At 41.3% G+C, this 10,502-nt stretch overlaps 1 protein-coding gene across 1 annotated transcript; it reads right to left on the bottom strand.

The window, feature by feature from the left end:
* Nucleotides 1–277: 277 nt before the first annotated feature.
* TUSC1 (tumor suppressor candidate 1) lies at nucleotides 278–2,140 on the bottom strand. The gene has a single exon (XM_023203863.2). It carries the CDS (start codon nucleotides 1,621–1,623, stop codon nucleotides 988–990), a length of 636 nt encoding a protein of 211 aa, XP_023059631.2. The 5' UTR covers nucleotides 1,624–2,140; the 3' UTR covers nucleotides 278–987.
* Nucleotides 2,141–10,502: the final 8,362 nt, after the last annotated feature.

Below are 10,502 nucleotides of genomic sequence, written 5' to 3'. Positions count from 1 at the left end.
TTTATTAGAAGTCCTTAGTCAAAACAAGGTAAATTAGGTAAATTACCAAAATAAGATAAATTACGTACTAATTAAGCTAATATTAAAGATTAAAATAACTTTTAGACTATCTAATCTTTATTTTAAAAGATAACTGTTACATAAAGCTAAAAGAACATGATAGTTTACAAAGGACAACTAAAACCAGATTTAAATTAGTATATTCACAAAGTTATCTTTTAAAAATATATATAAATTTAACACACTTCAAATAATGCTCGTTGGAACCTTTCAGATGATTTTTAATGCACCAGATTTATTGACCCTTTCAAAAGATCACGATATAGGCAGATAATTTAAAAATTCTCTGGGGGTAAACAAATCAGTATATATTAGATGTACAGGGACTGCAGCCAAGGCAGGTGTGAATTCCTAGGTTATAAATATCATCTTTATAAAAATTGGGTATTTTATAGGACATCCAAGTAACACCGACTTGTAAAAGCAAACACTGTACTTAAAATGTTGGCCACATAAGAGAGAATAGCTGAAGGCTTTAGGGGATTGAAAAATGTACGAACTCAACCAATTAAAAACGCATTACTCATTCCTCAGAACCAAAATACAGGGAAAAAAAGTACAACAGGTTCTCACAACATCTAGAAAAGTTCAGGGAATATGAAATGTTTCTTGGCACCCAGTTCTTGCTGTTTTAAAATCCGTCCCTTCCTTGTTGGCTAGGCCTCTCTCCAGGGAAACTAGCCAGGGCAAGAGGCATGGGGAACTGTACATGTGGGAGGTCCCGAGGGCCCTTGCACCCACTCGACCTCCGCCAAGCGGATGGCCAAGCGCCACCTGTAAGTGTCCGCTGGCGGGGGCGGGAGGGCACCGTCGTCCAAGGTATCCGCGGTTAGGGCGCGGGCCAGGGCGTGCGCGAGGTGGGGGGCGCTGGGAACGGAGGAGGAGGGGCCCGCACAAGGCCCCGCCTCTCTCTGGCTGCGGCCTCGGCTACAGCCAGGACCCGGAGGGCTCCGAATCCTGGGAGCGGAAGCCGGAGTCAGGTTCCTGTAGAGGCTGCTCCTCCTTGTCCGCGCTCGGACGTGGTCCCCGCTGCTCGAGGTGCAGCTGCAGCAGGGCCCGGCGGTACATGGCCTCCAGCTTCTCAAGTCGGGCCCTCAGGGCCCTGGGGCTGCCCGGCTCGTCCTCTGGGCCGCTGTCTGTAGCCCTCTGGTTCGTGCTGGCCTCTTCAGGGACCCGGAGCGACTCCGTGGGCGTCCCGTCGCCGCCTTCGCCGGGGAGCCGCAAAGCCTGACGGAAGAGGCTGCGGTTCTCGCGCTTCAGCCGCCGGTTCTCGAGCCGCAGGCGGGCGTTCTCCTGACGCAGCCGCGCGTTCTGCCGGTCCCACTCGTCCCGCGCACGGATGGCCTCCAAGTGGCTCGCCGCCAGGTCGGCAAACCGCTCCTCCAGCTGCTGTCGGGCGCCGTCCGCGCGGCCTCGCCAGCCCACGCCGCCGCCGCCGCTGTTGCTGCCACCCCCACGAGTCCGGCCCGAGCGGCCTGGCCCTCGGCTGGCCACAGTACCGTCCCCGCCGCAGCAACTCCCGCGCCTAGTGGCGCCACCACGCATGCGCCACATCGGTCCCATCCCAACCGCGCCGCCAGCCCCGCGGGCTGAGGGGCCGCGCGCCCAGGCGGGGACAAGTTCGGGGCCGGCAGGGCGGCCGGGGTGACGGCGGAGGAGTAGAGGAGGTGGCGGGCGGCGGCTGCTGGCTTAGAGCCAAAGGAGGCCGGGAATTTGCCCAGGCTGAGGCGTGTCCTGTCTCCTGTGGTGGAGCTGCCCCCTGGGCCTGCTATCTCCAGGCTGTGCTGACACACAGTTTCCTCGGGAAGCGCTTTGCTGTTCAGCTCTCCGGCTGCGCGGGAAAAAGCGTGTATACTCAGCTGAGTTCTGCCAGGGCGCTTCCGTGCAGGCCCGGGCACTGCAGGAACAAGCCGTCCTCGCCCGCCCTAGAGCGCAACCAACAGTGGTTACTTTGCGCTTTACACGGCATTCTCAAAACTAATGGGACAAAAGCTATGGGGCAAGTTGAAAAGCTCTATGTATAAGTACTTAATTTAAAACCCAGTGGTTTAATTCACTCCTATGTTTAATAAAACGTTCAACCGAATTGGGCTGAGCACCTGTCATGGGATTCCCCAGTGGAAACACTTAGCTCTCCAAACAATGCAGTCAGTTCCCAATTTGTGAACGGCCAGGAATTCACTTTTTAAATTGTTCAGAACTCTGTAGAAACTAGGTCATACTTAGTTGACATGTTCTGGCCAACCCCCAAAACCTATGAAACAAGATGTGCTCTGTTTATTGAAGAAACTGAATACTTAGTTCCAAAGTTTCTGGGATCAAGTATGAACATCTTGGGTCTCAACGTACATAGTAACTGGATTATTGCAAAGTAATGTAAGAATTAGGTACTGATGCCAGACTCTCTTGAGCAAGATGCCCTAGGAACAATCTACATATTTAACAAGGTCCCAGAGAATTCTCAGGGTAACCAAAATTTCCAAACCACTGCAGCGAGTAACGAACAAGTAAAACATGTAAGTACATACATGGGGTTTTCATTGACCAGTACAAATAAGGGGAAAATACAGTTACTCAATTTTTTTGTATGTTTATTTTGTTAGGCAAGATCTTAAGAGACCGCAAACACCAAATGTGTTCTCAATTATCTCATTTTATAACATGAAAAGGAAAAATATAATTTTGGAATTTCAAAAAATACAAATTTAGTTTTAAGGAGGACCATATCATTCTTGAGATGGAGTTTCGCTCTTGTTGCCCAGGCTGGAGTGCAATGGCGCCGTCTCTGCTCACTGCAAACTCTACCTTCCGGGTTCAAGCGACTCAGGAAGGACCGTATCATTCTTAATTTACATTAAGGTTGAGGCTGCAAGGCTGCTGTGAGCTGTGATCACACCATTGTACTCCATCCTGAGAGACAAAGGGAGACCTATCTCAAAAAATAAGGGAGGGTGAAGGGATGAAGGGAGGGAGAAAGGGAAGTTTGGAAGAAAAGGAAGGAAAAAAATATGGAAAAAATCGATCCAATAAAAAGGTATTAACACATAAAGATTGTCTTATGTAGCAGTGAACATTTGTCTTATGATTTGTTAATGGAGATTCCACCAATCTTTCAAATACGACATAGAGACAATGTAATTTCCAAGTTGAAAGTGGAGTTGAGACAACAGAGTGATTAAAATGATTAGTACCAAAAGTATATACTTTATTTTAATTTATTTAGAATAATATGTCAAGAATCGTATACTTGAAGGTGGAAATTACAGCTTTTCTGAGGATGGTAGCACAAACAGTAAAAACTCTTCACACTATAGTTTGTTAATGGTCTACATATAAAAATATTATTGGGCAAATAATATGTACCTATATATGAAAATGGAAAAAATTTGGAAAATATATGGAACTGATCAAATTTAAAAGAAATGCAAGACTACAATAATACTTAAAAGAAAACATATAGAATAAGTATATAAGTGCTTGATTAGAAAAATAAAAGGTAGATAGATACCTGTGCTGCTTTTTAAGAGTGGGGTCTTCTGAACAGTAAAATTGCTTGCTTGCTAGATAGAAGAAGGTCTCAAAGGACATAGGTCACTCTTCTCTGACAACTTGTTCATCATTGTTGCTTAAGCTACTCTTGCTCAAGAAAAAGAATTCTATAAAAAGAATTCTGCTTAAATAAACAGTTTTATCAATAAGAAAGAAAACTTCCATGAACTACTTGCACTTTGCATTTAGGAAACTCTAAGACCAAAGATTATTTCTTGACTAAGGTTATGAAGTTTGAAGTAAAAGAACAGAAAAATGCAAGTACAGCAGTCCCTCTTATTTGTAGGAATATATTCCAAGATCCTCAGTGAATGCCTGAAACCTTGGATGGTAATAAACCCTGTATGTAATAAACTGACATAGCCACTGAGTGACCAATGGGTGAGTAGGGTCAACAGCATAGATGCAGTGGACAAAGATGATTCACATTCCTATCAGGATGGAGATGGTGAGAGATTTCATTACATTACTCAGAATAGTGCACACTTTAAAACTTATGAAATGTTTTTCTTTCCTGGGATTTTCCATTTAATATTTTTGGCCCAGGATGACAGAAAGTAACTCAAACCATGGAAAGTGAAACCTCAGATAAGGGGGAGACTAATGTAAGTAATTGAGAATGCTTAGTTTTACTATTTCCCCAAAACAACCTTTTTTTTCTTTTTTAAAAGGGACATTTTTGTAAGTATTTAGTCTCCATGCCCTCTAACCAATGCCCATTCTCTAATTATTTTACAACCGAAATATCATATTCTAAAATTGATCTGCCTCCTATCTTAGGTAAAATAAAAAATAAAAAAAAACATAAGTTTACAATCATCATGCTTCTTAAAATAATGCCTCAAACCAACATTTTTGAAAATACGATAGTAAAAAAAGTTGCCAGCAAATTGTAGCTGGGACTGTTTTTTGCCTTGCACTTCATACATGTATTTAGTATTTCTTACAACCACGTTTGAATAATAGCTGTTGAATTTATTGCCCCTTCCTTGTATCCCTCAAACAAGTTGTTCTTTCCAGATACTGTAGCTGTTATATATTTCTAGATGTTGGCTTGAGAAAGAGGCCCTATGGATTGTTTCTTGTCTTCCTAGTTGATTTCTAATATTATTTTATTATCATGTTCATTTAACTTTCATTTGCCCATTTTGAATCACATTTATTATAAAGTAAGTCAAACGTTAAGGTATTCTGTGGCACATTCACACTGGAACAAGTCATCCCACATTCAATTTCTCTTTGTTGCTTTTCTCTTTATAATATTCTATAATATTGCACCAAATGAATTCTGGAAAACAACTTTGATCAAGTTCAATGAAATAACAATGTTAAACTCATTAGTCTGGTAGGGCTATACACAATGTGGATGATCTGAGTATCTCTGTGCTTACCTTCCATTACTTTTCTGCTGGTCTATTCACTCTCCTACCAAGAGTCCTCACAATCTTTTGTCTAGGAGTTTGGTTGTATTGTATTCCTATAGACTGACTACTGTAGGTCCAAAATTCATGAGTTGAACCCCTGACCATTTGAAGATGGAGCTTTGGGAAGTGATAAAGTTTGGATATATGTCCCCACCAAATCTCATGTTGAATTGTAATCCCAAAATTTGGATGTGGGGTCCAGTGGGAGGTGAATGGATCATGGGGGCAGATTTCTCATGAATGGCTTGGCACCATCCCCTTGGTGCTATCTTTGCAGTTGTGAGTGAGTTCTTGTGAGATCTGGTTGTTTAAAAGTGTGTAGCACCTTCCCCATCTCTTTCTTGCTCCTGTTTTTGCCATGTGAAGTGCCTACTCACTCTTTGCCTTCCACCATTACTAAAAGCTTCCTGAGACCTCCCGTAAGCAGATGCCAGCACTGGGTTACCTGTACAGCTTGCAGAAGTATGAGCCAATTTCTTTTCTTAAAAATCACCCGGTCTCTGGTATTTTTTTTATAGCAATGCAAGAATGGCCTCATATAGAAAATTGGTACCAAGGAGTGGGACGTTGCTATAAAGATACCTAAAAATATGGAAGCAGCTTTGGAACTGGGTAACAGGCAGAGGGTGGAAGATTTTGGAGGGCTCAGAAGAAGACAGGAAGATGAGGGAAACTTTGGAACTTCTTAGAGACTGGTTTAAATGGTTGTAACTAAAATTCTGATAGTGATATGGACAATGAATCCAGGCTGAGAAGGTCTCAGATGGAAATGAGGATCTTACTGGAAACTGAAGCAAATATCGTGTGTGTTATGCCTTAGCAAAGAACTTGGTTGCATTGTGCCCTTGCTCAAGGTGTCTGAGGAAGTCTGAACGTGTGAGCGATGATTTAGTGTATTTGGTGGAAGAAATTTCTAAGGAGCAAAGCATTCAAGATGTGGCCTCCCTGCTTCTAATGACCTATACTTAGATGCAGGAGCAAGTAAAGTAAAGGATGCAGGAGCAAGTAAAGTAAAGAAGTAAGTTGGAATATATATTAAAAGGGAAGCACAGTTTAGAAAATTTGCAGCCTGGCCATGTGGCAGAGAAAGAAAAAGCTTTTTCAGGAGATGAATTTAAGTGGGATGTGAAGCAACCACTTGCTGGAAAAACGTGCACAACTAAAAAGAAAACAAGGGCTAATATTCAAGAAAATGGGGAAAAAGTCTAGAAGGCATTTCAGAGACCTTCCCAGCAGCCTCTCCCATCATGGGCCCAGAAACCTAGGAAGAAAGAATGGTTTCCTTCCTCCTACAAAGAATGGCCCCAGTGCCCTGTGCAACCTCCAGACACTACTCTGCATGTTGTGGCTGCTGCAGCTCCATCCTTTCTTCCTAGGGCCCCAGGTGCAGCTCAGGCTGCCACTCCAAAGGGTGCAAGCCATAAACCTTGGTGGTTTCCATGTGGTATTAGGCCTGCAGGCACACAGAATGCAACAATTAAGGAGGCTTGGCAGCCTCCACCTGGATATCAGAGGATGTATAAGCAGGGGCAGAACTCTCACGAGGGACCTCTACTAGGGCAATGTGGAGGGGAAATGTGGAGCTGGAGGCCCCACACAGAGTCCCCACTGAGGTACTGATTAGTGGAGCTGTGGAAAGAGGGACACAGTCCTCCAGGCCCAGAATGGTAGATCCACTGAAAACTTGCACCCTCAGTGTGGAAAACCTGCAGGCACTGAACAACCTGTGGGAGCAGCTACAGGGATTGTACCCTGCAGTGCCATGGGGGCAGAGCTGCCCAAGGCCTTTTGAGCCTTGCACCAGTGTGACCTGGCTGTGAGACAAGGAGTCAGAGGAGATTATTTTGAAACTTTAAGATTTAATGACTGCCCTCCTAGGTTTCAAACTAGCATGGGGCCTGTAGCCCCTTTCTTTTGGCAGATTTCTCCCTTGTAGATTGGTAATGTTTACTTAATGCCTATTCCTTTATTGTATTATGGAAGTAACTCCCTTGTTTTGGATTTTCCAGGCTCATAGATGGAAGGGATTTGCCTTGTGTCAGATGAGACTTCAGATTTTTGAGTTAGTGCTGGAATAAGTTAAGACTACGGAGAACTCTTGGGAAGACATGTTGTAGTTTGCGGTGTGAGAACATGGTATTTTGGAGGCCAGTGCTGGAATGATATAGTTTGTATCCATGTCCCTGCCAAATCTCATGTTGGAATTATAATCCCCAATATTGAAAACGGGGCCTGGTGAGAGGTGATTGGATCATGAGGGTGGGTGGATTTATAATGAATGGTTTAGTACCACCCTTTTGATTTTGTTCTCACAAGTGTGAGATCTCGTGAGATCTGGCTGTTTAAAAGTATGTAGTACCTCCCCCAACCTCTTGCTCCTGTTTTCGCCATGTGAATTGCCTACTCCCCCTTTGCCTTCCACCATGAGTAAAAGCTTCCTGAGACCTCTCCAGAAACAGGTGCTAGCACTGTGCTTCCTGTGCAGCCTGCACAACTGTGAGCCAATTAAAAAACTTTTCTTTTAAACTGCCTAGTTTTAGGTATTTATTTATAGAAATGCAAGAACGACCTAATACAGGAAGTATTAATAATTAAGTTTAGATGAAATCTTGAGAGTAGAGCCTTTATGATGGAATTAATGTCCTTATAAGAAAAGGCACCAGAGCATCTCTCTGTCTCTCTCTCTCCCAATCTCTCTCTCTCTGTCTCTGTCTCTCTCTCTCTCTCACTCTTGCTCTCCTTTCCTCCATGTGAGAAAAAATCCAAGAAGGTACCATCTACAAGTCAGCAAGATAACTTCACCAGGGAACTGAATTAGCCAGTACCTTGATCCTGGACTTCTCAGCCTCCAGAACTATAAAGAATAAATGTAAGTTGTTTAAGCCACCCAGTCTACGATATATTGTTACAGCAGCCCAAGATGACTAATATAGTACCTTTTACTTTTTTTCCTCAATTACCTGGATTGTAAAGAATTCATCAAGGCAGAGTTATACCCCATCATTTCATAAATCTGTCTTAGCTCTCTTCATCTCAAGGTACTTTTCCCCTCTTTTAAACATTGATATAATGGGTATGTGACTGTGGTAATCTTTTCACATTGTATTAAGTATACCAAAATATCACATTGTATATGCAGGTTATACAAATAAAAGTTTACAACGTTTGTCAATCATACATCAATAAAGTTGAAGAAAAAAATAAACATTGATAAAATAATGCCTTATCAGTAATTTGATAATTTGATGCTGAAGTCCTTCCCTATGTTAACATTTCATAAATCTGTCTTAGCTCTCTTCACCTCAAGGTGCTTTTCCCCTCTTTTAAACATTTATATGATGGGTATGTTATTATAGTTAGCTTGATTATGGTATAGGTATACCAAAATATCCCATTGTATATGTGATATCACATATCACAAAATATCACATTGATGTATATACTATAAATCAATAAAGCTGAAGGAAAAAAATGAAACATGGATAAAATAATGCCTGGTAATTTGATAATTTGATGCTGAAGTCCTTCCCTGTGTTAACATTTCTTGTGCAAATGGATCTGCAAATAGGGTGTGAACTTTTGGAATTAAAGGAACAGTTTGTAGTGTGTATGTGGTGTAATACAAGTGTCTCTTGGATAACTAGGATGTTGAAATTATTTATTCCTCCTTTTCTTATATAATCTTAAAGGGAGATTTTACCAAGTAAAACCATTAACCACTTAATAGTCAAAGTTAGACTATCCAACAGGCCTAGCTAACTGAAACTCACCAAGAAAGATGTGTAGAATGCTGAAATTATTTTAGTGAAATAGGAGGTAGCACTGCCTTAATAATAGTAAACCTTGTTAATGACTTGTTTTAAGATACAGTGGATACTTTTTAAAAATTAATAAATAAGATGTGTTTTGGAGTCAGACATACCTGGATTTGACAAATACCACACTCTTTTTACCCCAGATATATGACCTTGGACATCCTCCTGAAGCCATAGTTTTCTCATTTGTCAAATCGAAATAAAAGCAGTTATCTACTTCATGGAATTTTTGTGAGCATTTGGGTATATATTAAAATACTCAATAACTCTTGGTGCTACAGTTTGGTTTGTTTCACCCCTCCAGATCTCATGTTGAAATCTGATCACCAGTGTTGGAGGTGAGACTTAATGGAACCAGTGTTGGAGGTGACTTAATGGAAGGTGTTGGCATCACACAGCAGAACCCCGATGAATGACTTGGTGCCATCCCCAAGGTAATGAGTGAACTCCAACTTTTCTAGTTCCTGAGAGAGATGGTAGATAAAAGGAGCATCACACCTTCCCACTCTCTCTTGCTTCACCTCTTGCCACATGATCTCTGCACACACTGCCCCCTTACACCTTCCACCATGAGTGGAAGCAGCCTGAAGTCCTCACCAGAAACAGATGTTAGTGCCATGCTTCTTGTACAGCCTTATGAACCGATTTTCTTTCTAAATTATCCAGTCTCAGATATTCCTTTATAATAAAACTAAATGGACTATGACACTATTATTACTTTGTAGTTGTTTTTATTTTATAAGGTAGACATTTACAGGATGAGTTCTTTTGAATAGCCACTGCTATTTAAAATCCCAATTTGAGTTATTTGCCTGAGGAGCTACCCCAAATACAGTACATGGCCCCTTTAAGAATTTGATTCTTATTTCTTGGTAACTTTCATTAAGTGTTTGAGTTTTAAAATCCATATTTTGTTAGTCCCATGTGCTGAAGAGTTGGTTAATCACATTCTGATCTTCGTGTTTGCTAACACTCTCTCTAAAGCCATGGCAGAACGTGGTTTATTTTCTGGGAGCAGATTTATTAGGGCTATGAAGAGCATGTATTGATGCTTGGTAGCATGAATATCTCTTTATTAGAATAATTACTAGAGAGCTAGGAATTGGGAATATTGATTGCATTTATTTAGTCTTTTGATATGGATAAAAATATTAAAAGCCATCAAACACTAGCATTGTCCTTTGACAGCATCATTTAATTCTAGCTCCAGGGAAAATTGTGACATAAACAAAAGCAGCATGACTTATCTATCTTAATTAGAATACTTTGTACAGTAGGAGATATGCCCACCTTCCTTCACTATAAAGGCACTAGCCAGAGAAATGAAAGAGAGCATGTGCATTACAAATTAACAGAAAGTAATGTAGCTTAAAGCAAAAGGTATCCACACAGGATGCTTGGCCAAAAGAAGCTTCTAAAACAGACTTTTTAATATGGGAAATGTTCTTGTTACTTCTTCAATAGTGCTGTTTTATGATACATGTTTGTAGATTAGCATTATTCTTTTTTATCATTTCTTTATTTTTATTTTTTATTTATTTTTATTCATTTATTTTATTATACTTTAAGTTCTAGGATACATGTGCACAACGTACAGGTTTGTTACATATGTATACATGTGCCATGTTGGTGTGCTGCACTCGTTAATTCGTCA

The sequence above is a fragment of the Piliocolobus tephrosceles genome, chromosome 14 (genome assembly GCF_002776525.5).
Source record: "Piliocolobus tephrosceles isolate RC106 chromosome 14, ASM277652v3, whole genome shotgun sequence".
NCBI classification, from domain to species: domain Eukaryota; kingdom Metazoa; phylum Chordata; class Mammalia; order Primates; family Cercopithecidae; genus Piliocolobus; species Piliocolobus tephrosceles.
Note: the sequence above shows the minus strand (reverse complement) of the source record. Positions and strands in the feature narration are given on the sequence as shown.